The following is a 22741-nucleotide window of genomic DNA, read 5'->3' on the forward strand; positions in this document are numbered from 1 at the left end:
GGCCACCTTGAAGGAGCCTGCTGATAAAAAGCAGGAGGCTATCCTGAAGTCTGTATATACACACTCAGGTACTATACTGAGACCTAAAATTGCCTCAGCATAAATAGTGCTGCTGCAGCGTGGTCTGATACCCTGTCAGATAATATTAATACCCTAGACAGGGATAATATTTTGCTAACATAGAGCATATTAAAGACGTCGTCTTATATGAAGGATGCACAGAGGGATATTTCCCGGCTGGCATCCAGAATTAATGCAATGTCCATTCTGCCAGGAGGGTATTAGAGACCCGGCAGTGGACAGGTGATGCTGCCTTAAAAGGCACATGGAGATTCTGCCTTATAAGGGTGAGGAATTGTTTGGGGATGGTCTCTGGGACCTCGTATCCACAGCAACAGCTGGGAAGAAAAAATTTTACCTCAGGTTTCCTCACAGCCTAAGAAAGCACCGTATTTTCAGGTACAGTCCTTTCGGCTTCAGAAAAGCAAGCGGGTCAAAGGCGCTTCCTTTCTGCACAGAGACAAGGGAAGAAGGAAAAAGCTGCACCAGACAGCCAGTTCCAAGGATCAAAAATCTTCCCTCGCTTCCTCTGAGTCCACCGCATGACGCTGGGGCTCCACAGGTGGAGACAGGTGCGGTGGGGGCGCGTCTCGGGAACTTCAGGGACCAGTGGGCTTGCCCACAGGTGGATCCCTAGGTTCTGCAAGTAGTATCACAGGGATACAGGCTGGAGTTCGAGGCGACTCCCCCTCACCGTTACCTCACATCAGCCTTGCCTGCTGCCCTCGGAGAAAGGTAGTACTGGTGGAAATTTACAAGCTGTACTTCCAGCAGGTGAAATCAAGGTACCCCTCCTTCAACAAGGCCGGGGTTACTATTCCAAAATGTTGTGGTACCAAAACCAGACGGTTCCGATTTACCCTCTTCACCAGGTGTACCTCAAAATTGTGGTACAGGATTGTCATTACCAATTCCAGATGTTGCCGTTGGTCTGTCCCCGGCACAGAGGGTATTTACCAAGGTAATGGCCGAAGTACTTATCCCGTACTTGGACGATCTCCTTATAAAGGCGAGGTCCAGGGAGCAGTTGTTCGTCGGAGTAGCACTATCTCGGGAAGTGCTACAACAGCACGGCTGGATTCTGAATATCCAAAGTCGCAGCTGGTTCCTACGACGCGTCTACTGTTCCTGGGTATGGTTCTGGACACAGAACAGGATAAAAAGGGTTTCTCCCGGAGGAGAAGTCCAAGGAGTTGGCGTCTCTAGACAGAGACCTCCTAATACAAATACAGGTGTCTGTGCATCAATGCACGCGAGCCTTGGGAAAGATGGTAGCTTCTTATGAAGAAATTCCATTCGTCAGGTCCCATGCAAGGATCTTCCAGTGGGATCTGTTGGACAAGTGGTCCGGGTCGCATCTTCAGATGCATCGGCGGATAGCCCGGTCTCCAAGGGCAAGGGTGTCGCTGTGGTGGTGACTGCAGAGTGCTCATCTTCTAGGGGGCCGCAGATTCGGCATACAGGACTGGGTCCTGGTGACCACGGATGCCAGCCTTCAAGGCTGGGGGGCAGTCACACAGGGAAGAAACTTCCAAGGCCTATGGAAAAGTCAGGAGACTTCCCTACACATAAATGTTCTGGAACTATGGGCCATTTACAATGCCCTAAGTCAGGCTAGACCCCTGCTTCAACACCGGCCGGTGCTGATCCAGTCAGACAACATCACGGCGGTCGCTCATGTAAACCGACAGGGAGGCACAAGAAGCAGGATGGCGATGGCAGAAGCCACAAGGATTCTCCGATGGGCGGAAAATCATGTGTTAGCACTGTCAGCAGTGTTCATTTCCGGAGTGGATAACTGAGAAGCAGACTTTCTCAGCAGACACGACCTCCACCCGGGAGAGTGGGGACTTCATCCAGAAGTCTTCCAAATGATTGTACACCGTTGGGAAAGGCCACAGGTGGACATGATGGCGTCCCGCCTCAACAAAAAGCTACATAGATATTGCGCCAGGTCAAGGGACCCTCAGGCGATAGCTGTGGACGCTCTGGTAACACCGTGGGTGTACCAGTCGGTGTATGTGTTCCCTTCTCTGCCTCTCATACCCAGGGTAATGAGAATAATAAGAAGGAGAGGAGTAAGAACTATACTCATTGTTCCGGGTTGGCCAAGAAGAGCTTGGTACCCAGAACTCCAAGAAATTATCTCAGAGGACCCATGGCCTCTGCCGCTCAGACAGGACCTGCTGCAGCAGGGAGCCTGTCTGTTCGAAGACGTACCGCGGCTGCGTTGACGGCATGGCGGTTGAACGCCGGATCCTGAAGGAAAAGGGCATTCCGGAGGAAGTTATCCCTACGTTATTTAAAGCTAGGAAAGAAGTGAACGCAAACCATTATCACCGCATATGGCGGAAATATGTTGCGTGCTGTGAGGCCAGTAAGGCCCCAAAGGAGGAATTTCAGCTAGGTCGATTTCTGCACTTCCTACAAGTCAGAGGTGACTATGGGCCTAAAATTGGGTTCCATTAAGGTCCAGATTTCGGCTCTATCGATTTTCTTCCAAAATAGAACTGGCTTCACTGCCTGAAGTTCAGACTTTTGTTAAGGGAGTGCTGCATAGTCAGCCCCCGTTTGTGCCTCCAGTGGCACCGTGGGATCTCAACGTAGTGTTGGATTTCCTGAAGTCGCATTGAGTTGAGCCACTTAAATCCGGGGAGCTACAATACCTCCCGTGGAAAGTGGTCATGATGTGGGCCTTGGCGTCGGCCAGGCGTGTATCAGAATTGGCGGCTTTGTCATGCAAAAGCCTTTATCTGTATTTTATATGGATAAGGCGGAATTGAGGACTCGTTCCCAATTCCTTCCTAAGGTGGTATCAGTTTTTCATGTGAACCAACCTATTGTGGTGCCTGCGGCTACTTGGGACTTGGAGGATTCCAAGTTTCTGGACGTAGTCAGGGCCCTGAAAAGTATGTTTCCAGGACGGCTGGAGTCAGGAAAACTGACTCGCTATTTATCCTGTATGCACCCAACAAGCTGGGTGCTCCTGCTTCTAAGCAGACTATTGCTCGCTGGATCTGTAGCACGATTCAACTTGCACATTCTGCGGCTGGACTGCCGCACCCTAAATCTGTAAAAGCCCATTCCACGAGGAAAGTGGGCTCTTCTTGGGCGGCTGCCCGAGGGGTCTCGGCTTTACAAATTTGCCGAGCTGTTACTTGGTCGGGTTCAAACACTTTTGCAAGAGTCTACAAGTTTGATACCCTGGCTGAGGAGGACCTGGAGTTTGCTCATTCGTTGCTGCAGAGTCATCCGCACTCTCCCGCCCGTTTGGGAGCTTTGGTATAATCCCCATGGTCCTTACGGAGTCCCCAGCATCCACTTAGGACGTTAGAGAAAATAAGATTTTACTCACCGGTAAATCTATTTCTCGTAGTCCGTAGTGGATGCTGGGCGCCCATCCCAAGTGCGGATTGTCTGCAATACTTGTATATAGTTATTGCCTAACTAAAGGGTTATTGTTGAGCCATCTGTTGAGGCTCAGTTGTTATCATACTGTTAACTGGGTATTGTATCACGAGTTATACGGTGTGATTGGTGTGGCTGGTATGAGTCTTACGCGGGATTCAAAATCCTTCCTTATTGTGTCAGCTCTTCCGGGCACAGTATCCTAACTGAGGTCTGGAGGAGGGTCATAGTGGGAGGAGCCAGTGCACACCAGGTAGTCCTAAAGCTTTCTTTAGTTGTGCCCAGTCTCCTGCGGAGCCGCTATTCCCCATGGTCCTTACGGAGTCCCCAGCATCCACTACGGACTACGAGAAATAGATTTACCGGTGAGTAAAATTTTATTTTTATTTTTAAAAGTCAGTGTATTTTTTTTTATTGTTTTAACTACAGTTGTCAGCATTGCCTGATGAAAGGGAAAGCTGTAACTTCTTGTTTTTTCGTCTGAGTATCCACAAATACTGGGATTCCTGGGATGTACCATCCGTCTTTTTACTCCAATGCCCAGCCCCCCTTTCCTGATGCCCAGCTCCACTCTCTTTCCTCTGATGCCCAGATCTCATCTCTCTCCTCTGACACCATGCTCCCCTCTCCTGATGCCCAGCTCTCCTCTCCCCTCCTACCCAGTGCCCAACAGCAGGAGACAGACACAGGGGTAAGGGAAATCCTGCAGTGATGGTCTGCCGCAAACTGCTGCTCCTCCTGGCACCCACTCCATCACTGCCACCAAGATCCCAGGCTAACAGGGGAGCCCCAGGTGTCAAGGACTGTCTGCGAGGAGCAATCGCGGGTACCAGTCCGCAGCCGGCAGCAGCGATAGGGGGGTGCCATATATAAAGCAATGACGTGTATTCTCTGTAGTCTAGCTCAGTAGTCACACACGCTCTCACGCTGTACATACTACAAAGATAATAATTATTACATAAACAAATATGTGAATGCTATACGTACCCAGCGACCTCCGATATAATTTCCTCTGCAGTATCAAAAGACAATTGGACGACACAGGAAATATTACCGCTGGTGATTATTGTGTATAATTTTCTCTAACGTCCTTGAGGATGCTGGGACTCCGTAAGGACCATGGGGAATAGACGGGCTCCGCGGGAGATAGGGCACTTTAAGAAAGCTTTGGACTCTGGGTGTGCACTGGCTCCTCCCTCTATGCCCCTCCTCCAGACCTCAGTTTTACACTGTGCCCAGAGCAAGATGGGTGCACTGCAGAGAGCTCTCCAGAGTTCTCTGCCTAGAAGCATTTTTGTTTGGATTTTTTTTTCTACCTTTTACGACTTTTTCACAGGGAGCGCTGCTGGCAACAGGCTCCCTGCATCGAGGGACTGAGGAGAGAGGAGCAGACCTTCTTGTCAAAGATGGGCTCTGCTTCCTTGGCTACTGGACACCATTAGCTCCAGAGGGGGTGAACGCAGGTTCTTACTGGGCGTCCACCCCCGGAGCCGCGCCGCCGTTCTCCTCACAGAGCTAGAAGTGCAGAAGTCGTCAGGCGGCAGAAGCCTTCAGCTTCACTGAGGTAACGCACAGCACTGCAGCTGTGCGTCATTGCTCCCATACACCTCACATACTCCGGTCACTGTAAGGATGCAGGGGGGGGGGGGCGCTCTGGGCAGCAATATAAACCTCTGCATGGCAAAAAGACTATGTACAGGTGGGCTCTGTACATGTATATAAAAGAGCCCCCGCCATATTTTACTAAGTTTGAGCGGGACAGAAGCCCGCCGCCGAGGGGGCTGGGCTTCTCCCTCAGCACTCACCAGCGCCATTTTCTCTCCACAGCACTGCTGAGAGGAAGCTCCCCGGACTCTCCCCTGCTTACACACGGTGAAAGGGTGCTTAAAAGAGGGGGGGAGGGCACATAATTGGCGGTTTACATATTATACAGCGCTGCTGGGGGAAAACATTTTGTGTTGGTCTCCAGATTTATTGCGCTGGGGTGTGTGCTGGCATACTCTCTCTCTGTCTCTCCAAAGGGTCTTGACAGGGATACTGTCTTCAGGAAAGGTGTTGTGTGTGTGTCAAGTGTGTCGGTACGCGTGTGTCGACATGTTTGACGAGGAAGGCTCGCTTAATGTGGAGGGGGAGTGCTTGAATGTCAGGTCGGCAACGCCGACACCGGAATGGGTGGATATGCTGAATGTATTGAATGCAAATGTCAATCTATTGCATAAAAGATTAGACAAGGCAGAAGCTAGGGACCAGTCAGGTAGCCAGTCCATGCCTGTCCCTTGGGCGCCAGGTCCTTCGGGGTCTCAGAAGCGCACCATATCCCAGATCGATGACACAGATACTGACTCTAGTGTCGACTATGAAGATGCAAAATTACAGCCGAAGGTGGCTAAGGGTATACGGTACATGATTATTGCCATTAAAGAGGTTTTGCATATTACTGAGGAACCCCCTGTCCCTGACACGAGGGTACACATGTATAAAGGGAAAAAGCATGAAGTCACTTTTCCATCCTCATTTGAATTAAGTGACTTGTGCGAAAAGGCTTGGGAATCTCTGGATAGGAGACCACAAGTTCCCAAAAGGATTCTCATGGCGTATCCTTTTCCACAAACTGATAGGATACGCTGGGAATCTTCGCAAAAAGTTGACAAGGTGCTGACACGTTTGTCCAAAAAGGTGGCACTGCCTTCTCAGGATACGGCTTCCCTCAAGGAACCTGCTGATCGCAGGCAGGAAATTACCTTAAAGCACATTTACAATCATTCCGGTACTATTGCTCGACCGGCTATGGCGTCGGCCTGGGTTTGTAGTGCGGTTGTACATGGGCAGATTCCTTATCTACGGAAATTGACACCTTCGATAGGGACGCCATTCAAATGACCATAGAGCATATCAGAGATGCTGCCTTGTATATGAGGGATGCTCAGAGAGACATTTGTTTATTAAGCTCCAGAATAAATGCTATGTCTATTTCTGCTAGGCGGCTCTTGTGGACCCGACAGTGGACGGGAGATGCCGATTCAAAGCGGCATATGGAGTCCTTGCCTTACAAAGGTGTGGAGTTGTTTGGAGACAGCCTCTCGGATCTTGTCTCTACGGCTACGGCTGGTAAGTCAAATTTCTTACCTTATGTCCCCTTGCAGCATACAAAAAAGGCACCTCATTATCAAATGCAGTCCTTTTGTTCCAATAAAAACAAGAAGGTACGTGGATCATCCTTTGTTGCCAGAGGGAAAGGCAGGGGAAAAAAGCTGCACACAGCTAGTTCCCAAGAGCAGAAGTCCTCCCCTGCGTCTGCAAAGTCCACCGCATGACGCTGGGGCTTTCCGAGGGGAGGCAGATCTGGTGGGGGCTCGTCTTCGGTTTTTCAGCCACGTCTGGGTTCACTCGCAGGTGGATCCCTGGGCATTAGAGATTGTTTCTCAGGGATACAGGCTGGAATTCGAAGACTTGCCTCCTCGACGATTTTTCAAATCTGCTCTGCCGGTTTCCCCGTCAGAGAGGGAGCTAGTGTTGGCAGCAATCCAAAAATTGTATATTCAACAGGTGATTGTCACAGTTCCTCATCTCCAGCAAGGAGAAGGATATTACTCAACCCTGTTTGTGGTCCCGAAACCGGACGGTTCGGTCAGACCCATTTTAAACCTGAAATCTCTGAACCTGTACTTTAAGAGGTTCAGGTTCAAAATGGAATCACTCAGGGCGGTCATCGCCAGCCTGGAGGGGGGGGATTGGATGGTGTCCCTGGACATAAAGGATGCTTACCTTCATGTTCTGATATTCCCCCCCCGCATCAGGCGTTCCTGAGATTTGCCGTGCAGGACTGTCACTACCAATTTCAGACGTTGCCGTTTGGGCTTTCCACGGCCCCGAGAATTTTCACCAAGGTAATGGCGGAAATTATGGTGCTCCTGCGCAGGCAGGGGGTCACAATTATCCCATACTTGGGAGATCTCGGGAGAGGTTGCTGGACAGCGTGTCTCTGTCCATGAAGACGTTGCAGATACACAGCTGGATTCTCAATATACCGAAGTCCCAGCTAGTCCCTACAACGCGTCTGACCTTTTTGGGGCTGATTCTAGACACAGACCAGAAAAAGGTTTTTCTTCCGATCGAAAAGGTTCAGGAACTCATAGCCATGGTCAGGAACCTATTAAAACAAAAAAAGGTTTCAGTGCATCATTGCATGCGGGTCCTGGGGAAGATGGTGGCTTCCTACGAGGCCATTCCTTTCGGCAGGTTCCATGCGAGGACTTTTCAATGGGACCTCTTGGACGAGTAGTCCGGGTCCCATTTACAAATGCATCAAAGGATCACCCTGTCTCCCAGGACCAGGGTATCTCTCCTGTGGTGGCTGAACAGTGCTCACCTACTAGAAGGTCGCAGGTTCGGCATTCAGGACTGGGTCCTGGTGACCACGGACGCAAGCCTCCGAGGCTGGGGAGCAGTGACACTGGGAAGAAATTTCCAAGGTCTCTGGTCAAGCCTAGAGTCTTGTCTCCACATCAACGTCCTGGAGTTGAGGGCCATATACAACGCCCTGCGTCAAGCGGAGGAATTGCTTCGGAGAAAACCGGTTCTGATTCAGTCAGACAATGTCACGGCAGTGGCTCATATAAACCGCCAAGGCGGAACAAGGAGCAGAATGGCCATGGCAGAAGCGACCAGGATTCTACGCTGGGCGGAAGGCCATGTAAGCGCGCTGTCAGCGGTGTTCATCCCGGGGGTGGACAACTGGGAGGCGGACTTCCTCAGCAGGCACGACCTGCATCCGGGAGAGTGGGGACTTCATCAAGAAGTCTTCGCACAGATCACGGATCGTTGGGGACTCCCTCAAATCGACATGATGGCATCCCGTCTCAACAAAAAACTAAAGCGGTATTGCGCCAGGTCAAGGGACCCTCAGGCGGTAGACGCTCTGGTGACACCTTGGGTGTTCAGATCGGTCTATGTGTTTCCTCCTCTTCCTCTCATACCCAAGGTGTTGAGAATAATACGAAGAAGCAGGGTCAGAACAATACTCATTGTTCCGGATTGGCCACGGAGGACTTGGTATCCGGAGCTGCAAGAGTTGCTCGCAGGGGATCCGTGGCCTCTTCCTCTAAGGCAGGACCTGCTGCGGCAGGGGCCCTGTCTGTTCCAAGACTTACCGCGGCTGCGTTTGACGGCATGGCGGTTGAACGCCGGATCCTAGCGGAAAAAGGGATTCCGGAGGAAGTCATTCCTACCCTGATCAAGGCTAGGAAAGACGTGACGTTAAAACATTATCACCGTATATGGCGGAAACATGTTTCTTGGTGTGAGGCCAGAGCTGCTCCTACGGAGGAGTTCCATTTGGGCCATCTACTTCACTTCCTTCAAACAGGAGTGACTTTGGGCCTAAAATTAGGGTCCATAAAGGTCCAGATTTCGGCCTTATCCATTTTCTTTCAAAGAGAATTGGCCTTTATTCCTGAAGTACAGACCTTTGTGAAGGGAGTGCTGCATATTCTGCCTCCCTTTGTGCCTCCGGTGGCGCCTTGGGATCTTAGCGTGGTGTTACGTTTCCTCAAGTCACCTTGGTTTGAACCACTCAAAACTGTGGAGTTGAAATACCTCACGTGGAAAGTGGTCATGTTGTTGGCGTTAGCTTCGGCAAGACGTGTTTCCGAATTGGCGGCTTTATCACATAAAAGCTCATACTTGGTTTTTCACGTGGATGGGGCAGAGTTGAGGACTCGCCCTCACTTTCTGCCAAAAGTGGTCTCATCTTTTCATGTGAACCAACGTGTTGTCGTGCCTGTGGCTACACGGGACTTGGAGGATTCCGAGTCCCTGGATGTAGTCAGGGCTTTGAAGATTTAGGTGACCAGAACGGCTAGAATCAGGAAGACTGAAGCTTTGTTCGTTCTGTATGCGGCCAACAAGGTTGGCGCTCCTGCTTCAAAGCAGACTATTGCTCGCTGGATCTGTAACACGATTCAGCAGGTGCATTCTACGGCAGGATTGCCGTTACCGAAATCGGTTAAGGCCCACTCCACTAGGAAAGTGGGCTCTTCTTGGGCGGCTGCCCGAGGGGTCTCGGCATTACAGTTGTGCCGAGCAGCTACTTGGTCAGGGACAAACACCTTTGCAAAGTTCTATAAGTTTGATACCCTGGCTGAGGAGGACCTCCTGTTTGCTCAATCGGTGCTGCAGAGTCATCTGCACTCTCCCGCCCGTTTGGGAGCTTTGGTATAATCCCCATGGTCCTTACGGAGTCCCAGCATCTTCAAGGACGTTAGAGAAAATAAGATTAAATCTATTTCTCGTAGTCCGTAGAGGATGCTGGGCGCCCGTCCCAAGTGCGGACTTCTTCTGCAAGACTTGTATATAGTTATTGCTTACATAAGGGTTATGTTATAGTTTTTCGGTGGAACCGTGGCTATGTTGTTCATACTGTTAACTGGGTAAGTTTATCACAAGTTATACGGTGTGATTGGTGCGGCTGGTATGAATCTCGCCCTTAGATTTACAAAAATCCTTCCTCGTACTGTCCATCTCCTCTGGGCACAGTTTCCCTAACTGAGGTCTGGAGGAGGGGCATAGAGGGAGGAGCCAGTGCACACCCAGAGTCCACAGCTTTCTTAAAGTGCCCTGTCTCCTGCGGAGCCCGTCTATTGCCCATGGTCCTTACGGAGTCCCTGCATCCTCTACGGACTACGAGAAATAGATTTACCGGTAAGTAAAATCTTATTTTTACATTTATTGTACCAGACACAGAGATATCAGCCACAGATATACAGATACATCTTAGTGTGTGTAAAATATATATATATATCTATATATATATATATATATCCATGCAGCGTAACGCCGGCACTCTGGATGCCCCCTAGGGCTTGCTTGCTCTGGTGCCCTCCATCTGGATTTGGCAACCCCCATATGTAGATCAAAAAATGAGGCGGCACTCAGATATTTGTTGAAAAGCAAACAGGTGTGTATTCAAATCATCAGGATGAAGGGGATTTGTTCCCCGAAACGTTGATGTGATGATTTGAATACACACCTGTTTGCTTTTCAACAAATCTGAGTGCCGCCTCATTTTTCGATATATATAGATATATTTATATATATATAGATATATATAGATATATATTTTATAGCTGTGGATATATCAGCAGCCTCATAGATATGTCACCCACAGCTGTATATAGATAGATATCTGTATATGAGGCTATGGCAGATATATATCAGCCACAGCCTCGTATATAGAATATATCAGCTACAGCCTCGTATAGATATATATCAGCACCAGCCGGCAGCAGCGATAGGGGGTTGCCACGATCGCGGGTGGGGGGGTACCGCAATCGCATGTGGCGTGGTGCGGGGATGCCGTGATAGCGGTGATTGAGGGGGTAGTATGCGGGATCGTGGTGGGGATGTATGGGGTGCCACGATCCATCAGTCCGGCAGCAGCTTTGAGAAGGGTGCCGGCTATCAGACCCCACCCACCCATCCGGACAGCTACCGCCCCACAGTACCTCCGATCCTGGGCTGAGTGATGGTGAAGAAGTAGGCGGACACTGCTGGCCAGTGTCTGCCTACTTATCATTCATTTGAGGGGAAAGTTCCCCCTACACCTGAATGATTGGTTGGGAAAATCAAACAGGTTTGATTTTCCCAACTAGTTGGCCCGGATGTTTTTTAGCGTGTGGGAGCAAATGTCTGATCATCGTTTGCTTCTACACACTGCCAGATTATCGTTCCAACCAGCCAACTAGTTGGCTGGCTGGAACAATATCTTCCTGATGTATGGCTACCATTAGGCAGCATGGGGAGGAGGGTTATGGTTAGGCTGCGGGAAGGGAGGATTATGATTAGGCTGCAGGAATGGAGGGGTAGGGTAGAGTTAGTTTAGTTGCTCAAACTTGTCAGGATTATGGCAGTTGGGATGCTGCTGTTGGTGTTCTGACCGCTGTATCCCGACTGCAGGTATCCCATATACAACCCTATTTCTTTGAACTGCATCTTTCCATTATAAACTGCTCTGGTGGATGAGACAACACACAATCCGGTTTCTTCATATGCGAGTATGTAAAGCTCTCTCTAATGTAGGAATTATGACCTAGAGCTCCTTAGTTTCTTTTGTTTTTGTGAGAAGCTAAAGGTGTGTACACAGGGTGAGATAAATCTGTAAGATTTTGACTATATAGTCAAAATCTTATGAAAAGTTAGTGCATATCTCAAGGTGTTAGGCAGCTTGCGATACAGATTCGATCCCGATGTACGCTCTCGTGGGGTCGGTATCGTAAGGCTAGATAGACTGTGCAGGCAAGTCAGTCTTGACTAGTGTACTATCTAGTACAAAGTATAGTCAAAATTGGCACTTAGTCAAAATCGTACATAGACAAAATCTCAAGCACAGATAGTCAAAATCTGTGCTATCTGGGCTCTGGGGGAGTTCAAGGGAAATCGCATATTCAAAATATGACATATCAAGGATCTCACCGTGTGTACACACCTTAACTGTTCTGTGTTCATTTTCAGTTAACAGGAAAAATTCACTTAAGTCTCACACTAGACTTCTTACAGCTTTAAAACTTAATTATTTATGTTAATATTTTTGTAATCTGTTTTTCTAAACTCTCCAAATATTTAATTAGGGTTGTATTTGTTTTATAGTTCTGAATAAACAAGATTTTTATGTTTTTTTGTTTTGCTTAACTTTTCCTGTAGGAGGCAGAGCTGCAGAGAAAGCAAATTGCTTTTCTTGTGGAGGAGAATGGGAAACTACTGGGCCACCAAAACCCGCAGCAGAAAATTCAGTATCTAGTGAAGCTTAAAAAGGAGAACAACAAACTAGTGGAGGTATAACCTGTTCTTAGATGGGGATGTACTTCAAAGTAATGTTGCCCAAATATCATAGCTAGTGACTGCTGTGCTAACTTTTTGTGTGACCTTCTACCTGCTACAATGAGACAATCTGCTTTGCTCTTAACTGGATGAAATCTTCAGCCATGTTGATTGCTGCTTTATTCTAGGGCATTGTTTCCCAAACTTTTCTGAATCACAGTGCCCTGGAGTATTATAATTTTTTCACAGCAGCTCCCAGGCCACAAATTAAATGAAGTAAAAATTGTGGTTCTCTTACGTCCTAGTGGATGCCAAGGTCCACATTAGTACCATGGGGTATAGATGGGTCCCTTGGGAGCCATGGGCACTTTAAGAGTTTAATAGCGTGGGCTGGCTCCTTCCTCTATGCCCCTCCTACCAGACCCGGTCACAGCTAGGGGAGCTCCTGGGAGTTTTTCTAGATTTGTTTTTCTAAGAGTGTTAGGTACAGGAAGGCTGCTGGCAACAGCCTCCCTGCTTCGTGGGACTTGGGGAGGGGGTAGGAGCCATCTCTAGAAGTTAGTGGTTCTCTATCTCCGCTGACAGAACACTGAGCTCCTGAGGGTGCTGATCGCAAGCCCACGAGGCGACCACTCGCTCCCGCAGCACGGCCGCCACCCCCCCCTAACAGAGCCAGAAGATGGATTGGTGAGTATGATGCTGGCGCCCCGGTAAGCGGGTCGCCGGCGGGAGTGGCTGCACAAGGGTAGGAGCGCAGCTCTGACAGGCTGCGCTCCGGAGGGCTCAGCGGTACTTGTAGTGCGGCGCTGTGAGAGGCGCCCTGGTACAGCGCACATACCCTACACTGGTCACAGAAGCTAACAGGGGTTAGTCACACTGTTAACAACCATATAACCTCAGGCCAGTATAATCACTGAAAGCGGGAAGACACGCCATTACAGGGGGTGGGACTTCTTCCTCAGAGCGGATCCAGCACTCGCCAGCGCCATTTTCTCCCTGCAGATCACACTGAAGAGACGCTGACAGGTAGCGCTGCCCTCCACATAACTCCAGCTATCCTCTGCGGTACCAGGGTGTTATAGACGGGGGGGGGAGAGTGACATATTAACTGTTTAATCTATTAAGGTCAGCGCTGGCTGTTTACTGTATAAACTGCCTACTGGGGCGCTGTGTGGCTGGCTCCTTATTCTCTGTCTCTCTCTGGGGGGAAACGGTCTACATTTTCCTGTGTGTTTGTTTGTATAGCTCACATAAACATGTCTAAGAACTCTGTATCCTGTGCTGCAGAGTGTGTATCTTCTCCTGAAGAGTCTATTCCTTGTACTCAGGACTGTAATATACTGTCTCAGCATTCTGAATCCGAAACGCCCATGGGCGGATTCTCCAAGGGGGATGATATTCCAGATTTCATCTCGGATTGCTCAAAATGAAACTGAAACACAGGTTTTGAGAAAGTCCGTTGAGGTTTTGTCGTATTCAGCTCCCACTACCTCTTCAAAGACACCAATTATTTACCCTAAAAAGCGTGCTCTTGTCCAGATAATGCAAGCTGACACGGATACTGACTCTGAAACAGGGGACGGTGATGGGGATATGCAGGGAAGAGATGCATCCCTTGCTAAGGGGGTGTAACTTGTGATTGAGGCTATTAGGGACATTTTACACATTACTGATAAGGTACCCGAGCAAGTAGAGGAGGCTTACTTTACTGACGATAAGAAATCCTCCCTTACATTCCCTGCGTCTAAAGAATAAAAGCATTGTTTGAAAAATCCTGGGAAAACCCCGCGAAGAAATTCCAGATCCCAAAAAGGGTTCTCATTGCTTTTCCTTTCCCTGAGGAGGACAGGAAAAAGTGGGAAATCCCGCCTATAGTAGGCGCTTCTGTGTCTAGGTTATCTCAAAAAGTGGTTTTACCTGTCCCAGGGTCCACCGCTTTAGAAGAGCCGGCTGACCGTAATATTGAGACTACACTCAAATCATTATACACAGCTACTGGCGTAGCTTTGAGGCCTACTATTGCTTGTGGGTGGATTTCTAAGGTCATAGTAAAGTGGTCGGGCACATTACTAGAGGAATTAGATTCTATGGATAGAAGTGACATTGAATTGTTCTTACGTCACATACAGGACTGCAGGTTTCATGGTGGAGGCCATGAAGGACCTGGGCCATCTCAATGTGAGGGTTTCTTCTATGGCTGTCTCAGCACGCAGGGGACTCTGGCTGCGCCAATGGTCTACAGAATCCAAGAAGCGTGTGGAGAACCTACCCTTCACAGGTCAGTCTCTGTTTGGGGAAGCGTTAGATGCGTGGATCTCCACGGCAACTGCGGGTAAGTCAACATTTCTACCCTCAGCAACACCACCTACTAGGAAATCTTATCCTTAGTCTACAATGCAGTCCTTTCGGACCGCGAAAGCAAAAAAGTCCAAATCCCCTTCACTTTCTTTAGAGGAGGTCGGGGAAAATCCAGAAAACCTGCACCAACAGGTTCACAGGAACAGAAACCTGGTTCTGCTTCCTCAAAATCCTCGGCATGACGGTGGTCCTGCCAGCCTGGAGATCGGGCAGGTGGGAGCAAGATTAAGGAATTTCAGTCATGTCTGGGCGTCATCAGGCCTAGACCCCTGGGTACAAGATATTGTTATCCAGGGGTATAGACTGGAGTTTCAAGAACTCCCACCTCACAGATTCTTCAAATCAGGCTTACCAGCTTTGCTGACAGAAAGTGCTATCCTACAGGAAGCCATTCAAAAATTACTAAGGTCAAATGTCATTTTTCCAGTTCCACCCCACCTAGCAAACAAGGGTTATTACTCAAACCTGTTTGTAGTACCGAAACCGGATGGTTCGGTCAGGCCAATATTGAATCTAAAGTCGTTGAACCCTTATTTGAGGGAATTCAAATTCAAGATGGAGTCTCTGAGAGCGGTGATCTCGGGTCTGGAAGAGGGGGAATTCCTGGTATCCTTGGATAACAAGGATGCATACCTTCACATTCCGATCTGGCCGCCTCACCAGGCTTATCTCAGATTTGTGCTGCTGGACTGTCACTATCAGTTCCAGGTGCAGCCGTTTGGCCTCTCCACGGCACTGAGGGTGTTCACCAAGGTCATGGTGGAGATAATGCTACTCCTCTGCATGCAGGGTGTGAACATAATTCCTTATCTGGACGATCTGCTGATAAAAGCATCTTCCAGGGAGAAGCAGTTACAGAGCATTGCCCTCTCAACTCAACTGCTCCAGGATCATGGATGGATCCTGAATTTTCCAAAGTCACATTTGGAGCCGACAAGGAGGCTGTCCTTTCTGGGGATGATCCTCGACACGGAAGTTCAGTGTGTGTTTCTGCCGAAAGAGAAAGCATTGGATGATACAAACAATGGTCCGGGATGTCTTGAAGCCAACCCAGGTATCTGTTCATCTGTGCATTCGCCTTCTGGGGAAGATGGTTGCCTCCTACGAGGCACTACAATATGGAAGATTTCATGCACGGTCTTTCCAGCTGGATCTCCTGGACAAATGGTCGAGATCTCAACTTAACATGCACCAAAGGATACGCCTGTCACCAACAGCCAGAATCTCACTCCTCTGGTGGCTGCAAACCTCTCACCTACTAGATGGCCGCAGGTTCGGGATTCAGAATTGGATCCTCCTAACCACGGATGCAAGTCTCAGAGGTTGGGGAGCATTCACCCAAGGGGAAAACTTCCAAGGAAGGTGGGCAAGTCTGGAATCCATCCTTCCAATAAACATTCTGGAACTAAGGGCCATATACAACGGTCTTCTACAAGCAGCACATCTTCTGAAAGATCAGGCCATTCAGGTTCAGTCGGACAATGTAACGACAGTGGCCTACATAAACCGACAAGGCGGAACGAAGAGCAGAGCTGCAATGTCCGAGGTAACAAGAATCATCCTCTGGGTGGAAAAGCATGCGGTGGCGCTGTCGGCAATCTTCATTCCGGGAGTTGACAACTGGGAAGCGGACTTCCTCAGCAGACACGATCTCCATCCGGGAGAGTGGGGCCTCCACCCAGAGGTTTTCGCAGAGGTGACAAGTCTTTGGGGCATACCTCAAATAGACATGATGGCCTCACGCCTCAACAAGAAGCTTCGGAGGTACTGTTCCAGGTCGAGGGATCCACAAGCAGTGGTGGTGGATGCCCTGGTAACTTCGTGGGTGTTCAAGTTAGTGCATGTGTTCCCTCCACTTCCACTCATCCCAAGGATTCTCAAACTAATAAAGAGAACAAGAGTTCAGGCGATCCTCATTGCTCCAGACTGGCCAAGAAGGGCTTGGTACGCGGATCTTCTGGAGTTACTGCTGGAAGATCCGAGGCCTCTTCCTCTTCGAGAGGACCTTCTACAACAGGGCTACATTTGACGGCATGGAGGTTGAACGCCAGATCTTAGCCCGGAAGAGCATTCCGAACAAGGTTATTCCCACCCTGATACAGGCTAGGAAAGGAGTATTGTCAAAATATTACCATCGGATTTGGAAAAAGTACGTGTCTTGGTGTGAATCCAAGAAGTTTCCTACGGTGGAATTTCAACTGGGGTGGTTTCTCCTCTTCCTGCAAGCAGGTGTGGATGTGTGCCTGCGCTTGGGCTACATAAAAGTCCAGATTTCGGCCTTGTCCATTTTCTTCCAGAAACAATTGGCTGCCCTCCCTGAGGTTCAGACTTTCTTGAAAGGGGTTCTGCACATCCAACCTCCCTTTGTGCCTCCTAAGGCACCTTGGGATCTTAACGTGGTGCTGCAGTTCCTGCAATCGGATTGGTTTGAGCCTTTACAGGAGGTTGATGTCAAGTTTCTTACTTGGAAGGCGGTCCCACTGTTGGCATTGGCATCTGCTAGACGTGTGTCGGAGTTGGGGGCATTGTCCTGCAAGAGCCCCTACTTGATTTTCCATGAAGATAGAGCTGAGCTTAGGACGCGCCAGCTTTTCATATCAACCAACCTATTGTGATGCCAGTTGCTACTGACTCCTCAAAGTCCCTGGATGTTGTGCGGGCTTTGAAGATTTATGTGAAGAGAACTTCTTGTCACAGGAAGTCGGACGCTGTGTTTGTCCTTTATGATCCCAACAGGATTGGGTTTCCTGCTTCTAAGCAGACGTTTTCTTGCTGGATAAGGTGTACTATCCAGCATGCTTATTCTACAGCAGGATTGCCGTGTCCAAAATCTGTTAAGGCCCACTCTACTCTTAAAGTGGGTTCTTCCTGGGCGCTGCCCGGAGTGTCTCGGCTTTACAACTTGGCCGAGCAGCTACTTGGTCAGGGTCGAACACGTTTGCCAAGTTCTACAAGTTCGATACTTTGGCCTCTGAGGACCTTAAGTTTGGTCAATCTGTTCTGCAGGAGCCTCTGCGCTCTCCCTCCCGTACTGGGAGCTTTGGTACATCCCCATGGTACTAATGTGCACCCCAGCATCCTCTAGGACGTAAGAGAAAATAGGATTAATATTACCTACCGGTAAATCCTTTTCTCGTAGTCCGTAGAGAATGCTGGACGCCCGCCCAACGCTTCATTTTCCTGCTGTTGTTACTTGGTTCAGTACTGCCTTGTTCCTTGGTTAAGTACTGCATTGTTACTTGTTTAAGTACTGTGGTTCAGCCGTTGCTGAATTGTTTCAAGCTCGTTAGCTTGGTTTTCTGTTATGTGTGAGCTGGTGTGAATCTCACCACTATCTGTGTATTTCCTTCTCTCGAAGTATGTCCGTCTTCTCGGGCACAGTTTCTAAACTGGTAGGAGGGGCATAGAGGGAGGAGCCAGCCCACACTATCAAACTCTTAAAGTGCCCATGGGACCCGTCTATACCCCATGGTACTAATGTGGACCCCAGCATCCTCTACGGACTATAAGAAAAGGATTTACCGGTAGGTAATTTAAAATCCTATTTTCTCATGGCTACAGACTGGAGTTCCAGGAGCTCCCACCTCACAGATTCTTCAAATCAGGCTTACCAGTTTCACAAGAGGCAAGTATAACTTTACAGAACACCATTCAAAAACTGGTACAGACCCAGGACATTGTTCCAGTTCCACTTCCTCTGTAACAAGGGGTACTATTCGAACTTGTTTGTCGTACCGAAACCGGACTATTCAGTGAGGCCGATTCTGAACCTCAAGTCGTTGAACCCATACTTATGAGTGTTCAAATTCAAGAATGGAGTCTCTGAGAGCGGTGATCTCAGGTCTGAAGGAGGGGGAATTCCTAGTGTCTCTGGATATCAAGGATGCGTACCTTCACATTCCGATCTGGCCGCCTCATCAGGCTTATTTACGATTTGCACTGCAGGACTGTCACCACCAGTTCTAGGCCCTGCCATTTGGTCTGTCTACGGTACCGAGGGTGTTGACCAAAGTGATGGCAGAGATGATGTTTCTGCTCCGCAAACATTGTGTGAACATAATTCCGTACCTGGACGATCTTCTGATAAAGGCACCATCCAGGGTGCGGTTGTTGGACAGCATTAGCCTCTCAACCAGACTACTCCTGGATCACGGGTGGATTCTGAACCTACCAAAATCTCACCTGGAACCAACACAGAGGCTTCCTTTCCTGGGAATGATACTGGACACAGAGTCTCAGAGTGTGTTCCTTCCCTTGGAAAAGGCTATGGTAATTCAGTCGATGGTTCGGGCTGTCCTGAAGATCTCTGGGCATCTGTGCATTCGCCTTCTGGAGAAAATGGTGGCCTCATGCGAGGCGCTTCAGTACGGAAGGTTTCATGCGAGGCCCTTCCAATTAGATCTATTGAACAAATGGTCCGGATCGCATCTTCACATGCACCAGAGAATCCGTCTGTTGCCAAGAGCCAGGATCTCCCTTCTGTGGTAGCTACAGACTTCTCACCTCGTCGAGGGTCGGGATTCAGGATTGGATTCTTCTAACCACAGATGCAAACCTAAGAGGTTAGGGAGCAGTCACCCACGGGGTGCAGTTTCAGGGAAGATGGTCAAGTCAGGAAGTCATCCTTCCAATAAACATCCGGGAACTCAGGGCTATCTACAACACCGTTCTGCAGGCCTCATCTCTACTTCGGAATCAGGCCATTCAAGTCCAGTCGGATAATGTGATGGCGGTAATGTACATAAACCGACAAGGCGGAACAAAAAGCAGAGCAGCAATGTCAGGGGTGTCATGAATTCTCCTCTGGGCAGAAAAACACGCTGTAGCATTGTCGGCGGTCTTCATTCCGGGAGTAGAGAACTGGGAAGCGGACTTCCTCAGCAGACACGACCTACACCCGGTGGAGTGGGGCCTTCACCCGGAGGTGTTCTGGTGGTTGACACGTCGGTGGGAATATCCACAAATCGACATGATGGCCTCTCGACTCAACAAGAAGCTCAAGCTGTATTGTTCCAGGTCGAGGGACCCACAAGCAGTGACGGTAGACGCTCTGACAACTCCGTGGGTCTACTAGCTGGTGTACGTGTTTCCTCCACTTCCTCTGGTCCCAAGAATTCTAAAAAGAATAAAAAGGGTAAAGGTTCAAGCAATCCTCATTGCTCCGGACTGGCCACAAAGGGCCTGGTATGCAGATCTTCGCGAGATGCTGCTCGAAGGTCCGTGCCCTCTACCTCTTGGCGAGGATCTTCTGCAACAGGGCCCAGTCGTCTGTCAAGACTTACCGCGGCTACGTTTAACGACATGGGAGTTGAACAGCTGATTCTAGCCAGGAGAGGGATTCCTAACAAGGTCATCCCGACTATGATCCAAGCCAGGAATGGTGTAATGCCTAAACGTTACCACCGTATCTGGAGGAAATAATGTTTCTTGGTGTGAGAGCAGACCATATTCTGTGGTGGAATTTCATCTGGGACGTTTCCTGCTTTTTCTGCAGTCGGATTGGATGTGGGCCTACGTATAGGCTCCATGAAAGTCCAGATTTTGGCCTTGTCTATTTTCTTTCAGAAACAGTTGGCTTCTCTCCCTGAGGTCCAGACGTTCTTGAAAGATGTTCTGCACATCCAACCTCCCTTTGTGCCTCCCACGGCACCTTGGGACCTCAACTTGGTGCTGCAGTTCCTCCAATTGGACTGATTTGAACCGTTACAAGAGTAGACGTAAAGTACCTTACGTGGAAGACCGTCACAACAGCAAGACGTGTGTCGGAGCTAGGGGCATTGTCTCACAAGATCCCCTATTTAATTTTCCATGGTACATTGTAGTGTATTCAAAATCTAATGTAGTTCAAATTGCATACCCCACTTAGTCCAAATCGCATAGCACAGATTGTATAGGCTCAAATCTCACCTAGCACAGTGTGTGGGCCCCATTGGAATTATTTACCTTTCTGTGCAAGGGCAGATGGCTCAATGAATAGTGTCTGACTGCAATGTCACAGGCAATGGGTTTGAATCCCGGGTATGTCAGTATCTTGAAATGTGATAATGGATAGTGTGACGGCATAACAAAGAAATCTTAAGTTGAGTTCGTGAATGTTGAATAGGTATTAGCGACAGAAGGGGTCAGGGCAGGATCGGGCGGTCAGGAGATGCTGGGCTTCAAAAAGGGGGGAAGCTGCAAGTGAAAGTATATAATTAACAAGTGCTGCCAACAGCACCTCTTACCCTGCGGCGCAATCTGCGGTGCCCCCTCCGCACACACCTAGTTACGGCCCTGCTTGCAAGTGCCCTGGCAGCCATTTTGGAAACCACTGTTCTAGGGACATGTTTATAACCGTGAAGCTTCCAGAGACTTAAATGATACAACTGTCTGTATAATGACTATCTGTCATCGTTAGTCCCACCCTCGCATAATGCTTTGTATTTGCTAGTGTGGAGTGAAAGAAGGATCCTCTATCTGTATATAGTACTTTATGCTGCAAACATTCTTGGAAATATCTTAATACAGTAGTTATCTTTTACCAATCTTAAATAAGGACAAAGTAGAAGAATTTGTCTGTCTACATTTTATCTAGCATATAGTAGCCCTTCCCCAGGGATCAGTATGATATCCCGGCTGTCGGGAGACCGACGCAGGGATACTGGCGATGAGCGCAGCATGTCCCCTCATGGGCTCGCTGCGCTCGCCACTATTCAGGCCTGGTGGTGTCCTTAGGTCGCCACAGGGTTATATTACCCTTGGGTGGCGGCGTGGACCACCACCCAAGTGGGTATTCCGACCGCCAGTATTTCACCAGGTGTTGGGATTCCGTCGTCTGTATCCGGACAGCTGGTAAATTGACTGCCTCCGCTTCCCCACCTGCTAGTGTGAGCCCTTATGCAGCAGACACAGGAGGAGCACACAGACTGCAGACTGTTACTAGAATTGCCTTTTTTTTAAAAGCAATAGGAGGTTCTTATTTAGTATAATGCCTTTTTAAAGACATGATAAATGTTCTAAGTTCTTTAACTGTGGAATTAGTCTTTAAGTAACGGGGGTTTTTTTTGTGTACTTTAAAAATGTGTAAAAATGCAAACCATAAATTAAAGGACTCTTCATGAGAAAATAAGATTTTACTCACCGGTAAATCTATTTCTCGTAGTCCGTAGTGGATGCTGGGTACTCCGTAAGGACCATGGGGAATAGACGGGCTCCGCAGGAGACTGGGCACTTCTTTAAAGAAAAGATTAGGTACTACATCTGGTGTGCACTGGCTCCTCCCTCTATGCCCCTCCTCCAGACCTCAGTTAGGGAAACTGTGCCCGGAAGAGCTGACATTACAAGGAAAGGATTTGGAATCCAGGGTAAGACTCATACCAGCCACACCAATCACACCGTACAACTCGTGATAACTATACCCAGTTAACAGTATGAACAACAACTGAGCCTCATTAAACTGATGGCTCAGAACAAAAAACCCTATAGTTAAGCAATAACTATATACAAGTATTGCAGAAATCCGCACTTGGGACGGGCTCCCAGCATCCACTACGGACTACGAGAAATAGATTTACCGGTGAGTAAAATCTTATTTTCTCTGACGTCCTAGTGGATGCTGGGTACTCCGTAAGGACCATGGGGATTATACCAAAGCTCCCAAACGGGCGGGAGAGTGCGGATGACTCTGCAGCACCGAATGAGCAAACTGAAGGTCCTCCTCAGCCAGGGTATCAAACTTGTAGAATTTTGCAAACGTGTTTGATCCCGACCTGGAAGACTTCTGCATGAAGTCCCCACTCTCCCGGGTGGAGGTCGTGCCTGCTGAGGAAGTCTGCTTCCCAGTTGTCCACTCCCGGAATGAACACTGCTGACAGTGCTATCACGTGATTTTCCGCCCATCGGAGAATCCTTGTGGCTTCTGCCATCGCCATCCTGCTTCTTGTGCCGCCCTGTCGATTGACATGGGCGACCGCCGTGATGTTGTCTGACTGAATCAGCACCGGCTGGTTTTGAAGCAGGGGTTTTGCCTGACTTAGGGCATTGTAAATGGCCCTTAGTTCCAGAATATTTATGTGTAGGGAAGCCTCCTGACTCGACCATTGTCCTTGGAAGTTTCTTCCCT

General features: G+C 48.9%; 1 protein-coding gene across 1 annotated transcript in view; it reads left to right on the forward strand.

Annotated features, from left to right (window-relative positions):
- Window positions 1-22741, forward strand: part of KIF15 (kinesin family member 15) — a 438779-nt gene that overhangs the window by 405802 nt on the left and 10236 nt on the right. Inside the window, exon 34 of the mRNA XM_063922408.1 lies at window positions 12166-12297. Within this exon, the coding sequence (XP_063778478.1) occupies window positions 12166-12297 (132 nt within the window). The remainder of the gene's footprint in view (window positions 1-12165; window positions 12298-22741) is intronic.

The sequence above is a fragment of the Pseudophryne corroboree genome, chromosome 5 (genome assembly GCF_028390025.1).
Source record: "Pseudophryne corroboree isolate aPseCor3 chromosome 5, aPseCor3.hap2, whole genome shotgun sequence".
NCBI lineage: Eukaryota > Metazoa > Chordata > Amphibia > Anura > Myobatrachidae > Pseudophryne > Pseudophryne corroboree.